Consider the following 18,216-nt stretch of genomic DNA (forward strand, 5'->3'; position numbering starts at 1 on the left):
GAAAGCAAATGGCGACAGCCGAGGCGAGAAATCTCCGGGGGCCAATATCTCTGTAATCTATAATTTCTGTGTTTCTAAATACTTTTCTTGTTATTTTTTCCTGGTTTTGTCTTTCTCATTTCTCGGGAGTTTTACGGATCTGGGGCACCAACGATGAGCAACAAAGGCCATAGAGTGATCGACGTCTTTCACAAGAGTAGAAACGAACTTTCATCTAAAGTAGGGGTGGGTTTTTTAGAAACCCATTTGTTCTCTCGTTTAATACCACACACTGCCCTCAAATAACTGATCTCCTTGCTTCTGCCTGGTTTGATCCTATTTGCCCTATCGCTAACTAAGCCTCCGGGTATGTAGCCCCAAGTCCAAAGCCGCACTCCAAAAAATTGATCATCTGTCCAGAACTAATTGCTTGTTCTTAATCCTGCTTTCGGCATGTGCTTTATTTGCAAAACCCACAATCGATTGTACTTGAATGAAGTGGTTCTTATGGTCGGCTACAAGCTGCCGTTATCCATCCAGCCATCATAGCTCAAGATTTATTCTGAAGGCTACGCGCCAGATGTCCAAGTCCAACCATCACGTTCTCAAGACGAGAAATGCGCTTGTCAAGCTCATCCATGGTGGCGTTGGTAATATCGGCTTGGAGACGGGTCGCCTCGCCAGTGGCTCGAATTGCCTTGTCGTGGTATCGCATCGCACGCGAACTAAGGTTATGAGAGGCATTGACAAAGGAGTTCAAGCCCTCGATTGGGTCCTCATTCAGGCTACGTTTGTCGGAAAGTGAAGAGTGTTCGTTGCGAAGGGTCTCTGCATGAGAGAGCTTGTCAACGGCTCGGGTGTTAAGATAATCAATCCTGGCATTGAGCTCAGCTTTGCTCTTGCGGGTCTCATTATGGGATAAAGAAGGAGCTGTGACGGTATCATATTCGGCTGGCATTGTTGCGGCGATGCTAGCGGGGTGATTGGTGTTGTTGTTTCGTGGAGAATCAGGAGTGTCGACTGTCAAGACTTGGTCGCTAAGAAGGGATAGTTTGGGGAAGTTGGTGGTTTTGAGGTCCGGTGCGGCAGGCGAGGCGAGATCCTCACTCAGTCCTCGGAACTGGCTGCGGGCAAGTTGGTTTAGTCGAGGAGTATTTTCGTTCTCCACGTGAAGGGAGTCGATGGGTGTGGTGGAGGATTTCTTAGAAGGGTTTGCATTGGAGAGAAAATCTCCGTCTGAGGGAGCCTTGCGCTTTATGCCAGTAAGAAGCGTGCTTTCCGTAGCATAGCTGCTACTACCCTCTCCGACAGCAGCCGCAGTAGCAATATTTCTACGCCGGTTTTGCACAGTCCGCATGTGAGCTAAGCCCCTGACAGTCCACTCATGAAGGTGCTGGTAAAGGTCGAGATGAGTATTATAGAATCTCTTCTGTGCGTCAAGAAGCTCTCCTTCAAGGGCGCCAGATTCAAAGCAGAGGGCCATGGCGGTAACCTCGTGGGCTTGGGGTTCTGTGTTCGAGTGGTAGGCGGCCTGGATGCGCCAGCGGAGCGTCGTGTCTTCAGGGTCGCCTGGATTATCGACGAGATTTTCGATTGTCTCAACAAGTATCATGCGATACGCGTCAGGAACTGTAGCAGGTATGCGCTCTATTATGCGTGACTGGTAATCTGCCATGTCAGAAGACTTGGTGTTGGGCATTTTGATGGCTTTTTGCGAGGGAGATGAAGGTGTGTGAGGTATGAAAGTCAGGCGGCAGTTGTAGCTGTTAGAGTGGTGAACATTGGATAAGACTGAAGAAAGTAGGGCAATAGCCTAGAGAGGAAGGAGAGGTTGGTGATTACTTTTTTTTTGTACGTACCTGCCTGTTACACTGTCCTTTCCTTCCTTCGGTGTTTGCGACTCTAAGAGTTCTTGTAAGTGGTTGAAAAGATGAGGTCAAGAAAGAAAACTACTCATTTAGGTTTGAAACCTAATGAAGTGAACGTGAAGTCAAGGAAAGGTAGTGTGCAAAACTTCTCAATGTTACTGATCCCCCACCATTCATTTACTTTCATATGGATGTGGAAAACGAAAGAGGGTGACGGTGAAGTTGCTGATGGAAGTGGATGAAGTGGTAAGAAGTGATATAAGTGTCAATTACTGCCTGTCGGGGCGGTAAGGCCACAGAACAACAACAGGAAAGTGCAACCTGTACGTTTTTTATCATACTTGACCCTATTTCTTGTGCTACGCCAAGGAAGTGTGAAAAAGGAAGATCTCAGTCTTGGGTGATATTCAAAGGTTTTCCACGCGAATGAGGTGAGGTTGCTATTCGACTGAGATGAGATAGGAGGGTAAAACAGTGTCCCGAAATGGAAGTGGAGTTGCCGTTGGCATTATTGCAAGCCATATTTAGTTGGATATTTTGCTAAGAGATGGCCCTGTCTGCCTTTTGTGACCATGCATTTTTCAGATATCTACGCAAGATACATGCTGAGAGGGGCATGGTTTCTGATTGAAGCGATATATTGGTCTCTAGGAACAACATCGAGACTTAACGATATTGAGGGTTTCAGGCCTAGGACGATTGTAAAGTCGGAACAGGGCAAAAGCACCCAGTGGATAGTCCTCAAACGGTTGACTTGTTTCTTTTTTTTTTTTTTTTTAAAAAAAAGTGACGAAATCGAAAGTGGCTCGGTTCAATTGTCAACAAGACTTCTCTTTAGCATATAAGCTTTATGAGTACATCGCCTGTATTGCATAAACGAACTTTTCCGATAATGTCGAAACTCCCGTAACTCTAACACAAGGTCATGTGACTTTGCAACTTACTTTCTCTCATTCGATGATGCAGAGCACAGACAGGCATCATACTGTAGTTGCCATCCAGTGGAATGCATAGCATATACTAATTGACCCAATTCCCGTGGTCGAGAAAGAGGTCTGTTATTCGCGTCGTCAAAGATATCTGTCAACCAAAGACTACTCGGCGATATAATAGCATAAGTTGAACACCTACCGAACATGAACCTCGACGTGAACGCTTCTCGATGCAGTCAATGGACCCTTGGTGTCCGTGAGGTAAGTGGTAGATGTGTACGCAAAAGATGCCCCTATGATTGATCGCCAATTCGTCTCGACGGCTTCTAAACGGTCGCATATCTCTTGACTGACAACCTTCTTGGAGAAATTTAACAACAGTATCTCTTGCCGGGGTAATCGATGCATAATAATATTTCCAAAGTCGTGGATTCAAAAGATACCCCGATACCCCACGACTCATGACGTATTCCGAACAAGCTGTAATTGACATTAGCTTTTGAGTTTATGCAGGCGCGAGGCCACATCACAGTGTGGGAGGCCATGCACATTCAAACTCAGTAGAAACTCCCGCTAGCGCGCCACTGAGTTCTGTCATCAGTTTAAGCTTATCGTTATTCTTCGTAACCACGAGTTTAATCGACGTTGTTTTAAATTCAAGGCCATGGAGAAGAACTACTCGCCAGTACAAAACACAAGTCCAGATGCCAAAACTACAGTGGCACGGGGGGCTTCGAATCCACCGTGTTTCTGGCTATCAGTTATGTATCAGAAGTATGGTTGCGAAGCAAACCGACCAGGATCAGCTCAGAAACAGCTGTAGAAATGAATTTCTGAAGCAGGGAGTGATATGCGACAAGCCGAACAAAAGAAAACCCGGTAGACAGTCGAGAAGCGACAAGGGCGAAAAAGTAATTGACCAGCCTGGGGGTCGAACCCAGAATCTCCTGATTGCACGATGAAATCGTAGTCAGACGCCTTGCCATTGGGCCAACCGGCCATTCTCAGCTAATCAAGCCGAGGTGAGGTGTTGAGAGACGGAGAGCAGAATTTGCTCAAGACCCTGTGAGGGGCGGTGGGCGACGAGATTTTCTTTGCATGAAGATGAAACTGGAGAAGGCGAGCTAGTTCAGTGGGGATGACGAAAAAGAAAAAGAAGAAGCGTGGAGAAAAGTGGACTGGCCAAGTATTTTGGGAGACATGGCACGCATGGCTAGTAAGATGATAGGAGAAAACAGAACAAAAAACGCTCGGATGGGAAAATGCTTCATCAAAGGCTTGAATTGGCGAGGGGCGAACCTGATTGGTTTGTCGCAGCCCCGGTGGCCGGGTTTGATCGGCCGGGCCATGACGGTCACCCAGAGCCCATTCCGGAAGAGTTTCCGAGAAAGCAGCATGTTCGCGAATGCAGCATTCTGTCAGGTGAAGCCAAGCCCCGTCACTCAACATCGAGACAATGGAATCCGACGAGTCATCCATCCACTCCGCAAACCCCATCAGAGAACGTCGCATCGGATGTCGACCAGATCCGGAGATATGGGTCTTTGTCCTCTGCACACCATTTTTTTCTGGCACTTATTCGAATCAACACACATACACACACCTCTGCTGGAAATTGATGATGAGACGACCGCAACGTACATAGTGTATTACTTGCATGCATGCCCGCGCGGACCATTGACCAACACACGAAACATGTTTCTGTGGACGGGCAACCCATGAAACGGGAACCCCTATAACTGGCATCATAGCGCCAAGACTTCCCGTATCACAAAGCTCGCATCGACGCCTGGAGGTCACTTGAGGGAAAGTCAACCAACGACTGGAACAAATTGTTGGAATGCCAATCGCATGTCACTTGCAGGTCCATTGGTGAACTAGATTGAGAAAGAAATTCGTCCGGCGCTTGATTTGCTCCTTGTGGCTGTGTATGTACATCCGCACTCCGATCAACACCCGTTGAACCCTCCGTACAGCAACTGCTCCAGCCCTGGTCTCATCTTATTTGAGCAACCCGCGAAACCGGACGTCCTATTTGGATAACCTTGTTTTCGTCGTAGCAGATTCTTAGTCTGCAAATTACCCTGACACTGCGCTCTGTAGCCCTCACACGCCCGAATAGCCAAGCATCCGACACCAGTGTCGGTGAACTTCCCACTGCCTTTTCCAACGCCACCACCAACGAAGAGCTTAAGCGTTAGGCTTGGCAACGGGCAGAGCCGGAGCCACGGGTGCGGGAGCAGCAGCCGGGGCAGCAGCAGCGGGCTTGGCAGCCGGAGGAGGAGCACCGGCAGGAGGAGGGGCAGCAGCAGGAGGGGCAGCAGCAGGTGGAGCAGCAGCAGGAGGAGGAGCAGCAGCACCACCAGCGGGAGCGGCAGCAGGAGGGTTGGTTCCCTTGCCCTTAGCAGCAGCACCACCAGCTGGTGCGGCAGCAGGGGGAGCAGCGCCCTTGCCCTTGCCAGCGGCGGGAGCAGCAGGAGCGGCACCCTTAGCCTTGCCAGCGGCAGGAGCAGCGGGAGTGGCCTTGCCCTTAGCCTTTGCAGCGGGGGCATTGGCCTTCTTAGCCTTCTTCGCCTTCTTGCCCTTCTTGGCCTTCTTCTTCTTCTTGAGGAGCTGGCGGGCGCGGAGGGGGACAGCCTCCTCCTCGTCCTGAACGTCAGCGATTACACCGCTAGTGGTCTCGACGCCGGCGAAAGACGGGACGGAAACACCGCGAGCCTCCTGATGCTCGTTGCGGTCCTCCAAATGCTGGTCATAGTTGTTTTGGAAGCTGAAAATGTGTTAGCGCTTAATCCTTCCAAGATTGATGATAGATACATACCTGACAGCCCTGCTGTCAACATCGGCGGGAGCACTGCTGACGCTAACGAGTGTCGAGGCGAGGAAAAGAGAAAAGGTGAGGAACTTCATTTTGGTGGATTTGAAGTGAACCGAAGTAGTTTAAAAACGAATTATAATAATCGAGCCCTGTCGATTGTGCTGAAGTGAAATCAGTGATTTAAGGGAATGTGTATATTAAACTTGGTAATTTGAGGCCTGCCGTCGAATCCATCCAAGAAATGTCAAAAATGGACGACCGGACTGGTGGGTTTATGTACTCGTGTTCCTCTCGTCCCAAACCGACGAACTCGAAGCTGAGAGTGGCGTGAAGCGGAACATACTGAGAATGTGACCGAGAGTCTGAAACCAGCCTAGGGGGAGGCAGATGTCAATGTCCAGGCGTGCAACGCTGAGCCACTCAAGGGTTGCGTGAAAGAGGCAAATGTTGTAAATGGCCTGCCTGCTTCTTCTCCCATCGTATCGTTCAGAATAGTAACGCCGTTGAGTCAGGCCAACCGCAGTGTTGCGTTTCGGGACTCGGTCCATGGTCGTCCAAAGTCCCTTACATCCAGTCCTTCAAAAGGGCATGGTGCTCGAGGTAACCGAAACTCTATTCTTTCGTCCGATGTCTTCACAGTCCCTCGCCCCTTAGCCATTCCTCGTATCATGTCCTGCGAATAAGAGAGAGCCCCACAGATCGGGCAAGGTTATTCATGCTTTGTTCGATTCTCTTCGAATCTGTATGGTCACCCCCTGATTAGGTCTCAGAAATAAGCATAGAGAATCTAGAGTAGGTGGAACCCACGTACTGATTTAAGCACCGCTGCGGGTGATCGGCTCTGCTGGCTCGTGCCTTTTGTGCCTCCCTCTCGCACCCCCTAGTCACCTTGCCACGTTTTAGAGAGTAAGCTTTCTGGGCTCATGGATGTCGAGGTCACGAAGCTGCAAAACATCGTTCAGGGAGGCGAGGAAAGTCAAACCGCCTCAAACCACCTCGCCTCGTCTGAGCTCGCTTCGCATCCTGCTCAACACTATTCGTTGCATAGTCGGCCGCGACTCGTTGCAGAGAACGAGGGATATCTATAGGCTAGAAACCGAACCGCTTCCCTGTGAGGATTACGCACTTTATCGGTTTCTCTCAAAAACTGATTGTCTGTACATTTGACAAACAACCAGGACCAGGTGATGGCACTCACTATACTCATCCATGACGCCAGCATCCAATTTTTAGGGTTGGTACAACTCGGATATTTTCTATACCGAGCAGGTCTGTTAAAAATATCGATGCCATGCACCAGGAAAACTGGCGTGGGCGCGGGTAAAGGCTGCCAGTTGTCAACTACTGCTAATGATCAAGCTATTTGACACTTCGGCGCTTAGATCATGAACAGCCAGCGGAACTGAGTAGCAGAATGCGCCACGAAACCTGCCGAGATACCGAACCGTTGAGAAGCGCCATCAGCGAGCCCAAACAGGCAATGGACTGGCGACTTTACGCGATCCGCAGGTTCCGCCCCCGCGGGGAAAGAAAAGAAAGTCCTAGTCTGCTGGTGGTCAGACACCCCCTTGAATTAGTCTCAGAACGTGGTAGCAGTAGTATAGCTAAAACCCGGTAGCGGGCCTGCATGTAGGCGCAAGTCCCTCATGGGCAAAAGCCTGGACCGCACCACGCAAAAACCTGAGAAACAGGGTGTGTCGCTTTCAACATCACATGAAGTAGACGTCGACCTGCAACGGCCATGACCGAGGGGTTCAGGGCAATACCCTGAAGGAGACAAAAAAAAAACACTTCAAGGACTCAGCAGATACCTTGTTCCATATGCCTCCTCCGCCCATTTTCAGCGATCACGTCTTGGTTAGGCTCTCTTGGCAACCCCGGACTCGTGGATTTGTTGGAACTCGAAGATCGGGTGGTGATTTGGAAGAACCTGTTTGCAAATTTTGACACGGACCAGGAAGCGGCCTTTGGAAGTACTTTGAGAAGTTTTAAGAGCCGTGTTGTATTGGAGACAAGTTTTGCCGGAGTCGTACGAGACACAGCGAGGAACGTCGCAGCCGAGTTCCCACAATATGATCGTCCGCTTTTATCTCGGAGACAAACAGTTGCCTTGTTGAGTCCCGATCCGGACATTCTGCTTCGTCTGGTGATGATGACATTTATTTTGACATGGTGCGCTGGAGTATTGCGGATGATGGCCACCGTTCGAAGCGTGCACTGTTGAGACGGCAACTTTTCTTCTCCCGTGTCATCCTTCAAACACCTCTCGCACCGTCGCATGAATTACCAAACGAGAAAAGAATCAAGTCACCTGACTGATGTAAAGAATTTCGCACCGGAGAGAAGACCTGGAACATGTTTACTGAATCTCCTCGCGGAACCCAGCAGCGTCCCAGGTCCTTGGTCTTGGTTGCATAACTGTCTATCCCTGCTTTATGAGTCGATCTCGAGGATCCAACTGTTCGGGCGTAAATGAAGCAACAATGCGTACTTGAGATAAAAATAATATGCAGGCCGTCCAACAGTAACTAGCTGATGTCAGATTAGCAGAAGATGGGATGTAGTTGTCGTTTGACTTCATCTACACGCTCGAGTTTTGCACTGAGTAGTTTTGCGGGAAGGAAAGATAAGTTTGAGAACAGGTTCGGATGGGCACGAAGAAGAAAAAGACAAAAGAAACTCCCGTTGGTGCAGATAATTCAGTAAGCATTCAGGGCAACTTTATTGTGCGCAATGAGCGACGATAGGCCCGAGGTTGGTGGTCCCAATAGAGAGAGTTACGAGCTTAACCTTAGATCTCTACTACGCCGATCTCTTATCTCATGGCGAGATAACTACTATCTTATCGCTCTTATCTTCTTTATCCGAAGTTGTCTGAAACGATGGACGACGATATTCATCTGAACGAGCGTAGCCCTTTAGTTACATATACTTTCCTAATGTGCAGTTAAGCAAACTTCCACTCTCAAAGCCCCCATTAATACATTTGGTGGAGGATTGCCCTCCCTCTCGCGGCCGTGCAATGCAATGCAGCTACAGATGATTCTTCATCAATGTGACACTACAACAGACCGCCTCCGATTATTCTTCACCACCACGCCGCTTGCCGCCCGCCACACACCATAAACGAGGTTACGAAGTGAGATTGCGCGTACGTGTGCGTGTGCATCACAATGCTCGGCGACGAAGGAACAGCAGCCGCAGCCGCAGCCACAGCCGCAAAGGCGACCGCATCCTCAGCAACACCAGCACCAGCACCAGCAGCAGAGCAACAGATGGCAGCCACCACACCGCCGCCTGACGCCAAGATCAGCGCAGCTGATGGCCGCTCCTACTGGCAGGGCATCGACGCCGACGTGAATGGTATGTTAGGCGGCTTCTCCTACATCAGCAAGGTCGACCTGCAGGGCTCGCGCAACTTCCTGGCCAAACTGGGCATCGGTTCGAAGAGCGGTCTGCGGACGGTGAGCCGCGCTCTGGAAGGCGGGGCCGGGTGAGTTTTTTCCACTGCGTATTCTTCTCTTTTCTATCCTTTCCGGTCATCAATATGGGCTGGTACCCGTTACATTCAAGTGTCATGTACCTGGGCCTCTTGTTTTCTTGCCTGCCTGTCGCCGTCTCACATCACCATCGTCACAATAAACACCACCACCGTCACCACAACCACCAGCATCCGCAGACCCTCCGTCTTTTTTTCACCGCCATCTCGCCCACCTCACCGCCTCAAAAATTTCACTCTTACCCTTCCCTTTTGCCATCCTATCCCCATCACCTCTCCCCTAACCCACCACCACAACAGCGCTGCACAAGCGGGCCGAACTAATGTTCTGCCTTGCCTGACCCATTGTTCTATTCCTTGTCTTTTTTTTTTTTTTCTTTCGCCTCTCGTACCGGGAACCTCTCACCGGTACCTCTCACACACCACCCCTGTCCTGGCCTCTCCGACCCAAGTCTCCGATTCATACATGGCCCCCTGCTGACTCCGAACCCCAGCATCGGCCGTATCACTGAAGGGCTCCTCCTCGATGTAGCTGAACAAGTTGACATTGTCGAGCCCATCTCCAAGTTCACCGCCGCTCTCCAGGAAAAGAAGGGCGTCGGCTCCGTCTTTAATATCGGCCTCGAGGAGTGGAAGCCTCTCGATGGTACCGCATATGACCTTGTCTGGAACCAATGGTGTGTCGGCCATCTCACCGACGATCAGCTTGTTGCCTATCTACGTCGTTGCAAAGAGGTCATTACTCCTACCGACGGCCTTATTGTGGTCAAAGAGAACCTAAGCACCAGCGGCGTGGATCTCTTTGACGACGTTGACAGTAGCGTAACGAGGTGAGTTTGCACTATTCGTACTCTTTCCACCGACCCCGGTTCCCTTGTCCAACCCCGTCACCAACCACTACCATAACGGGGGGGAAACATTCATAAGGCCTGCCGGTTAAACGGCCGGTCTGGGCCCCATGTTTTCTCACTCCAATGGCCCGTGTAGCTGGAGAAACCTGTTATGCATGCAAAACACCTGCATTTACTGACGCAAGTGCAAACAAACGTACAGGGTGGATGAGAAATTCCGACTCCTCTTCGAGCAAGCGGGTCTTCGCCTAATTCAGACGGAGCTGCAGCGCGGCTTTCCCAAGGAACTGTTCCCGGTACGCATATATGCCCTCAAGTAGTCTGAACTGGCGGTGGCGGGTAGACAGGGCCAGACGCAGTGTCGGTAGCGGCGGCGACGGTGACGGCGGTAAGCGGCAAGCTAACCATGGATCCGGGGCTTATGCCCGGGAGACCAGGGGTTGGGGGGCCGGCCGGATGAATAAAGGACGGATTGTATGAGCTAGATTAGGCCATGTTGTAGCCCCCTTTCCCTTGGCTGGCTATCCCACGTGTGCCCGGCCTCCCAGCCCAGCCAGCCCAGCCCAGGCAAGGCCAGCAACATGGGGATGGGATGACATGGCGGCTCGGGCTCCGATCTAACTGCACGATGCGGCAGGCCCCCGGTCGTTTGTTCGTTCGTGGGAACCACTTTAATTCTCCGATCTGGAAAAACTGGGGGGTGGGCATTTTAGAAAGGGGACACGAAGACGGGACAGACAGAGCAACCAAAAACTTAGTGGTACGGAACAGTGTGCGCGTGTCATGTACACATACATTATCTACCTTACACGAGAAAGGGGCCTGCCACGTCGACGATGCGGATGCAGATACGCGACGACGGATGGGTGTGGCGAGTTGTGAGCGTATGGGCGTGTGCAGCCACCAGCAGCATGATTGGGTTCTGCTTACCTGCCCCGTCTAGCGATGTCGGACGTCACTAGCTGCGTCTTTCCCGCAGTTCTGCTGGCTGGTTGGTGTCTGACCCTTCCTTTGCGGCAGAGGCGGGGAGGGGAGGGGATGGTGGAGGCGAACAGCTGCAAACACCCAACGTACAGATGTCAGATGGGAAAAAACGTGTACATATTAGAGGCATTGGTGCCCAAGCTGCAATCCCACCTGAATGGTAGGCGCGTGTATGTGTTTGTGTGTTTGTGTATGCGTGTGTGGGCGGCGTGAGAAGTGAGGCGAACATCCTGCATGCCGCGGTTTGTCCAAGGAATGAATATACGGGGTTGCATACGGATATCGCCAGCAACAAACTGGACTATTCTCACCTCTCCCATCGTCCATGAGTCAAAAAAAAAGAAAAAAAGAAAAAAAAGTCTTCAGCAGGATAATTTTATCGTCAGAGCCGCAGGAAGCGCACAAGTGCAGAGCGGACGACAGGGTTGACGGACGGACTTCATCGTCGTTTCGTCGCACCTGGCGTCACGATGCCTTGTTAACCCAACGGTTGTTGATTTGCGCGCGAGCAGCCCACTCACTCACACACAGTCTCTCTCCCCTGGACCACGACACGACACGACAAGACCCAGATATTCGAGTTGACACCAGCAAAGCGCGGCGAGGGCCGGGGGAATGGTGAAAGAGCGGTGTCATTATGCTTCATTGTCTTCATCAACACATACTCTACCGTCATCGTGCCATATCATTTCTTGGAAATGACCATTCAGGATCAGCACCCTCCCAAACCACCTCCTCAAATGCAACCCCTAGTTGCGGCTTCTCTTATCAAGGAACATCGCGTATTCCCACGTAAAAATAAAATAAAAATAATAATGAAAATGAAACCAAAAAAAGAGACCCTGTTATGCAACAGGTGAAGCCAGCTCAGAGCTTAAACTCAAAGAAATCAAGCCCCTTGGCGCCGACGTCGACGCGGAACAGCGCGCCCCCATTCTCCCGTTGCGTTTCATTCCCGTCGCCCTCCTCGAGCGATGCCGTCGTAATGAAGAGCTCAGTGCCGACAAACTGCGTGCAGGTGATGTTCTTCGTGGGCAGCAGCACCTCACCGACGAGCTGGCCGTCGGGCGAGATCTTGAGAACGCGACCCTCGCCATAGACGGCGTGCCAAAGGTTGCCGTCGGTGTCGACGCGGAAGCCGTCGGGCTCTCCGGGGCCGTCGTGGCTGTAAAAGACGCGCTTGCGCGAGAGCGCGCCATCCTCGGGGGCGTAATCCCACGCATACACCTTGCGCTCGGTGGAGTGGGTGAAGTACATGGTTTTGTTGTCAGGCGACCAGCCGACTGAGTTGGGGATCATGAGGCCCTTGAGAACCTCCTCCTTGCTCGACTTGCCATCGAAGCGGTGCAGAGCGCCTAAGGGGTCACAGGTGAGTTAGCCGTTGTTGCTGCTCATGTACATCTGCTCTGCGATGGATGCGGTGAAGAGGTGCGTTGTCGTGACAACGAGCGTGAACGAGGGGCGCAGTGAACATGGGGTGCGCGGGCAGCCAGACCGCCAACGTACCTTCAACCTGGAAATCGCCCAACCCAAAATCCGTCATGGTACCGAGCCAGAAGCGCCCGTGAGGATCAACGGCCCCGTCGTTGGCCCTCAGTCTTTCGTTGTCCTGCTCGTACAGCTTGCCAACGTACTCGTACTCCCCTGTCTGCACATCTAGCACGGCGATGCCGTACTTGAGCCCGACCAGGATCTTGTCCTTGGGGTCGACTCCTTGGATGTCGGCCGTGACGCCGACGGCTACGTCTAGCTGCACTGTACGCAGCGATCCGGGGCCCTGTGCGAGGTCGACGAAGTGGACCTGCTTCTTCTTGATGTCGACGAAGCGCAGGACGTTGGTCGCCTTTTCATGGTACGGCCCCTCACCCAGCGCGCAGTGGATGTTGAGGTAGGGCTCCTCTACTTTCCATTGTTGAATGGTCGCCATTTCGAATTCTTGGCTGGGCTTGTGTTTTCCCCGCTGGTTCCGTCCGATCAATGTTCGTCAAAAACGACAAAGGGGTCTGGCCTTTTTGAAGGCTCAAAAGTGAGGGATTTCGCAGTGAGGACAGATGTGGTTATCCTTGCAGAATTGACCCGGGATCTCTACTTGCTGCAACCACTGGATAATTATCCGAAGGAAACCCGGCGGCTGCTTTGTGGTTCCGCTCTTCGTCCAGTTTGGTAACACGAGCCCAAGACAGGGGAAATGATTGATATCTAACAATGTCAGAATAACATCAATCAAGAGAATGAATTGAAATGACATAAATGTAGATAGGTATTCAAAGTATGATGATGCAACTCTTATATGACCTCGTGGGTGACCCTATCTCGTTCCGAAGACACGGAACCACCACGTTCGCGTCCCAACCCTCCGAGTAAAGCCGTCGGAAATCGGCCCGGCCTGCCTCACTACTGCTTCAACGTGACAAAAAAAAACATATCAAGAACGACAGTAACTGCAGCCATCGTCGGGACCGCGCCTCATATAAATAGCAAGGGAAAATGATGAAGCATCTCAAGGTTGGCTCCAGTGTACTTGAGGGGGAAGAGGGAATAAGCGTAAAAAGCAAAACCAAGAACTTTAGGGAATTAAGCACGAGTAGATCCCGCACCAATACATCGCTGATGACTACCTGCCAAGCAACGCGCGAACCCTGATCGAAGGGACTCGCTCCGTTCGAGGGGGACTCAATTACTGTTACTGTCCTTCACCAAATAAATTTGAATTTAAAAAAAAAAAAAAAAACAAGGGGGGAGAGGGGTGTTTGTTGTTGTTCCTTGGTAGCATCATCGGTTGAGACATCCAGAACCGTTGTGTGTCATGGGACGACTCGAAAGAAGGGGCATTTACCGGAGATGGCAGAATGCTTGGGTCGCCAGTGCTAGTTTCGGAGCGGGTGGGTATTATGGTACGTTGGGCACCTGTTCCGGGACGGCGGTGTGGATTAAGATGTCAGATCGCCTGCGAGTTCATGCCAGCGAAGCGCCGACCGCTGGGTTTTGACACAAGCAAGCCATAGAAAAAAGAAGGTTCTCTGGAAGTTTTGGGGGCGTTCATGAACGCTTGTTCCGACTGGCTTATCAGAGCTCCGAGATCCTCAATTTAAACGGTTCCATCCCCCCCCCCAATTAACCCTCCGTTTCACGTGCCATAGCGTCGCCGCAGTTGACGGCTGATTTGTTTTCTTTCAGGGTAGCTTCTGGGCCTCAAGGGAGAACCCCATGCGAGTGAGCGGTCAAAGCAGCACATCGTTCACGAGAGCTTTGCGGTTGAAAAGAAAGCCCCGAAGTGGATATCCCGCGTCTGGCTACGTTTGCAGGTTATGCAAATCCAATTGAACTGTTCCATCACCAAGTGAGGGATGGGGGGCTAGTTGGTTCAGACAGCACAGTCACCAATAAGCCTTGGAGGAAGGCCTGCGAAATTCCCGAACGAGGGGTTGCGGTGATGCTCACTGTAGCTTACCCATGAATCGTGTATTGTAGCTCAGGTGCCGATGCAGGCCAAGCGGGCTGGGCTGTCCAGTCCTGATGGGGCACGAACGGATGGTGCGTTGAGTGACGAACGAACTTCGCGAAAGCGTTCTATTTCTCTTTCAACACCTTCCCTTTACGTCGCATCGTTCGGTGGCGCTCCCTCGCGCTGGCATCCTGTCGTAAGCTTTGCCAGTGACGTTGCACCGTCGACGTACATTAGCCAGCTATACAGCGACGCTGGCTGGCTTTCCTCTTCCCGCTCCGAAGACAGCGAGCTGCATAGAAGCTGCACGGGTCGCCCGCTGGCAACCCGCTGATCATCGGCTACCTACCGTTCCTATCAAGTATTCCCGTTTCCAAGGCCGGCCCAGGGGGGAGGGGCTGGGCGCATGAACCGCGGCCCGTGTGAACATTGGTTGTTAGTTGCAGCTGCAAATGCATGCCATTCTCACATCTCATGTCTGGTCGTCACTCTGCCGCCTCATTTTGCCGTGCCAGTGCCATTTCCTTCCTGTTGAGGTAGCATTGTTGCTGTTTGGGCGGTTCCTAGTTTCTCTCATTTAACCACTTCGCGAGATTGGCGCAACCTATGAGCGCCACCCCGAGGTATAACGATCGCTGATGCACATCGCTCATAGTTTGCACTCCAGTTTTTCTTCTTCTCATCAGCCAGCCTAGAACGGTCGGCACTAGTGAAAGCCAGCTGGCCCGGGTGACGGTGACTGATGAGCATATGTGCTGACTAGTTGACAAACCAAATTGCTAGGGACGGGCCGGACAGCAAACACGGGCAGGGAACAGGCTCTGAATGCCATGTCTTGCTTGGGCTGATGTGGCCTGTTGATGCTGACCACTTCTCACTCTATGAACAAGGGGCTGGCCTGAGAAGACGCTGACATCAAAGTTTGCAGTGGCTTTTGTCGTAAATCGAACGCCAAGGTAGATGTTTTTGCTCCTCTCGGTCATGTTCAGGATGCCGTTCAAACACCCTTCCTCTAAAGGGCGGCTACCGAGCACTGCAGTGATTATGTCCCGTCTGCCCATCGACGCTTTGGCCGACTTTTCGGGCCCCACGGCGGTCACGTTCGCCGCATTTGCGGTTGATCGTTATAACGGTGCTCACTTTTCCTGTTGCAGATGTCTCAGTTGTCTCATCAAAAAAAGGAGGACTCGGCCCTTCGGTGGGGTTCATCTCGCCATTTCGCGATGTCATTTCACTGCGCAGAATTGAAATGACCATATCTGGCCTTCGCCGTTGCTCAGTTCCGGAAGTGCTGGGTGAAGTGAATTCTGCTGCCCGAACTGGGTGGGCTGCAGCGCGACAAAGACTGCGGAGCAGGAGGTCCAATAGACATGTTGATAAGACTTTCCAACCGGCCGCTTGACGGTAAACGTCAGCATCAACGGCTGTGAGTCGGCGCCGGCTCCTGCATCACACCCTCCCGCACCGTGGCTTCCGAATGACGAAGCTTATTCCCGTGACAATCACGGCATGCCGGAGATGCATCATGAATGAGGGGGTATGGTGGTAGGCTTTTCCCCTCTTTCGTGTACATAGTAGTCTGCCCGCCTGGCCACAAGTGACTTATTAGGTTGCCTCGGCTTCGGCAGCGACTAGCACAAATGAAAGCTTGTCAATACTCATGGACTATCCCAGAAACGATGGATGTCCTTGCTTCTGAATTGACGTTACATTCAATCTGGTCCCTGTGAGCGCTGCGACAAGGTCTGATGAGATGAGGACGCCCGTTCATCTCGAATACAGGAGGCGGGCAACTTCAGACCTGAAGTTGTTTGCTTGAGCTCCATGGCTGTTCAGTAGCACCCATGTCGAATCCGTGGCGTCAAAATGTAACATTTCGGAACTTGGTCAAATTTGAGCCTCGTGATGGGTGTGAGGGTAATCTTGCGGTCTAACAGGGTACCTATCCCCCTTCCCCCTCTGCTAGTCTCTGAAGGCTCAATGAAAGGCCTTCTGCTCTGCACCGCCTCTCTGTCGTCTCGGTTGTTACAGCAGATGCCACTAGTTCTCCAGCACAAGCGTGTCACACGTCGGAACCCCGGGGTGGCCGGTACATATTCGCATTTGGAAACGGAAACAAACGACCTGTTCGGGGAGCTCGCGATAGAGTGGAGCGCGTTTAGATGGCGGTAAGACCTCGAGCTGGTGTATCGTCGCTCTAGCCCCCGCCCATCAAATGCATACCAGTTGATCCCTCCAATGCGAGCAAAGCACCAGGAGAATAGAGTTTCTGTCTGACAACCAAACCGATGTACGGATACTTTCCAACAAGTTGCAAGGCGGTGCGTGCCCAACTTTGGGAGCCAGAGCCATACAGGACAGGGCAGGCAGGGATGGTTTGGTAAGGAGGACCAAAAAAAAAAAAAAAAAAAAAAAAAAAAAAAAAAAAAAAAAAAAACTAGCTTGGAGGGTTGCTCGCGGAAGCACAAAAAGTCCCGGACAAGCTAACGTGGAATTATGGCGCTTATCCACTCTCTTGGAACGATTCATTTGGTGAGGCGAGGAGTGAGTTTGATGGCGGCGGGCGGCCACCTGGTCCTTGGGTACGGAGCACCAATGACCGACTTCTCGTTAGTGCCCTGGCTTGTGGCCTCGTCGATTACGCTGGACTAGTGCAGTGTCGTCTGTTCCGGAACAGCACCCAGGTATCTTGTACTTGGCCTGTCCTTGAAAACGCAACCGACAGAGGTGTCGGGGGGCCGCATTTTGGGCCGCAGATGGCACGTCCTTCCTTCTGGGGCCTTGCATACAGCTCATGCAGGTGGCATGGTGCATGTACAACGACACGTCCCGCGGGTGGTGCTGTGCGTCGGTGACCAGGGCAGGGGTCAGATATCATCTGTAGCATCAGTACGGAGTAGACACAGACTTGATATAATAACCAGCGTTCCAACCAACACTGAACGAACGACAACCAACAGAGCACACTTTACTCAGCTTTGGCTGCCTGCTGGTAGTGGTTATCGGAGGCACACAGCGGCCGCTACGGGACAGATGGGTCAATGAGGCTGCCAGTGGGTCACGACTATTAAGAAAGAAAGAGCAATGTGAAGAATGAAGTCCCTGGGGCGAAAATTAGATGGTAATACGAAGAAGAAATGAGAGAGCGTGAAAAAGCGTAGGTGGGAGGCCATCGAGTGTGGAGATGGTGCAAATAGAGGGGGGAGCTTGAATGGGTCTTGGGTCTTTCCAAGTGTTTGTCCCCATGCCATGACGAGTGACCGTGTGACGGGCAGCTGGAGCCAGTGGTCAGTCATAGTCGGTGTCGGCTTACTAGGGTGTTCTCTGAGAACATGGGTGGTTATTTCAGTCGTAGGGTTACTTGCAGGGAATATTACATCGAAATCGATAGTGGTGTGGGGAAAGTCGTGGTAGGAAAGAAGGAGTGTAGGTCGGGTCGAGGATGAGCAAACAGAAAAAGAAGACGACCCTTGGTTGTATCGGCGAGGCGGTACAACCGAAAATTGTTGGGGGTTTGATTCCTTCCCAGGCAATGAACGTATCAATCTCAATTTGAGCTGGGTTGCTTGCATGTTTGCTTGAGGTGCCAGAGCTGCTAAATTTTGGCGCTCCTTTCCGCCCCTCCATGGAGATTTGCTAGTGACGGGACCGCCCTCATGGCATGGCGGGAGGTACATGCCGCACTCTGCTGCGTCTCGGACGGTACTTTCTTCATCCACGGTCCATGCTCTCCCCCCCCCTTGGCTTATGGTGGACTGAGATGCACGCAAGATGTGTCCATCCTTCTCTGTGGCCCGCTGATGGAGCGTGCTCGCTGTTCAACCCCAAGGAGGTATCTTG

General features: G+C 51.8%; 6 protein-coding genes across 6 annotated transcripts; 1 reads left to right on the forward strand and 5 right to left on the reverse strand.

Moving 5' to 3' along the window:
• Positions 1 to 529: 529 nt before the first annotated feature.
• On the reverse strand, positions 530 to 1,678 carry CTRU02_212991 (uncharacterized protein; the record flags this gene model as incomplete). The annotated part of the gene is made up of 1 exon (XM_036721555.1): positions 530 to 1,678. The coding sequence occupies one exon, from the start codon at positions 1,676 to 1,678 to the stop codon at positions 530 to 532; it is 1,149 nt and encodes a 382-aa protein (XP_036586724.1).
• A 3,291-nt stretch (positions 1,679 to 4,969) lies between these two features.
• Positions 4,970 to 5,689, reverse strand: CTRU02_212992 (uncharacterized protein; the record flags this gene model as incomplete). Its single annotated transcript, XM_036721556.1, has 2 exons — positions 4,970 to 5,549; positions 5,601 to 5,689. The coding sequence occupies 2 exons, from the start codon at positions 5,687 to 5,689 to the stop codon at positions 4,970 to 4,972; spliced, it is 669 nt and encodes a 222-aa protein (XP_036586725.1).
• A 416-nt stretch (positions 5,690 to 6,105) lies between these two features.
• CTRU02_212993 (uncharacterized protein) lies at positions 6,106 to 6,267 on the reverse strand (the record flags this gene model as incomplete). The annotated part of the gene is made up of 1 exon (XM_070205954.1): positions 6,106 to 6,267. One exon carries the CDS (start codon positions 6,265 to 6,267, stop codon positions 6,106 to 6,108), a length of 162 nt encoding a protein of 53 aa, XP_070060347.1.
• Positions 6,268 to 8,770: 2,503 nt separating this feature from the next.
• On the forward strand, positions 8,771 to 10,267 carry CTRU02_212994 (DUF858 domain-containing protein; the record flags this gene model as incomplete). The annotated part of the gene is made up of 3 exons (XM_036721557.1): positions 8,771 to 9,090; positions 9,591 to 9,926; positions 10,150 to 10,267. The coding sequence occupies 3 exons, from the start codon at positions 8,771 to 8,773 to the stop codon at positions 10,265 to 10,267; spliced, it is 774 nt and encodes a 257-aa protein (XP_036586726.1).
• Positions 10,268 to 11,798: 1,531 nt separating this feature from the next.
• On the reverse strand, positions 11,799 to 12,858 carry CTRU02_212995 (calcium homeostasis protein; the record flags this gene model as incomplete). The annotated part of the gene is made up of 2 exons (XM_036721558.1): positions 11,799 to 12,286; positions 12,438 to 12,858. 2 exons carry the CDS (start codon positions 12,856 to 12,858, stop codon positions 11,799 to 11,801), a joined length of 909 nt encoding a protein of 302 aa, XP_036586727.1.
• A 4,128-nt stretch (positions 12,859 to 16,986) lies between these two features.
• Positions 16,987 to 17,190, reverse strand: CTRU02_212996 (uncharacterized protein; the record flags this gene model as incomplete). The annotated part of the gene is made up of 1 exon (XM_036721559.1): positions 16,987 to 17,190. One exon carries the CDS (start codon positions 17,188 to 17,190, stop codon positions 16,987 to 16,989), a length of 204 nt encoding a protein of 67 aa, XP_036586728.1.
• Between the last annotated feature and the right edge of the window lie 1,026 nt (positions 17,191 to 18,216).

Source organism: Colletotrichum truncatum (assembly GCF_014235925.2).
Source record: "Colletotrichum truncatum strain CMES1059 chromosome Unknown Contig_0009, whole genome shotgun sequence".
In the NCBI taxonomy this organism is placed as follows: domain Eukaryota; kingdom Fungi; phylum Ascomycota; class Sordariomycetes; order Glomerellales; family Glomerellaceae; genus Colletotrichum; species Colletotrichum truncatum.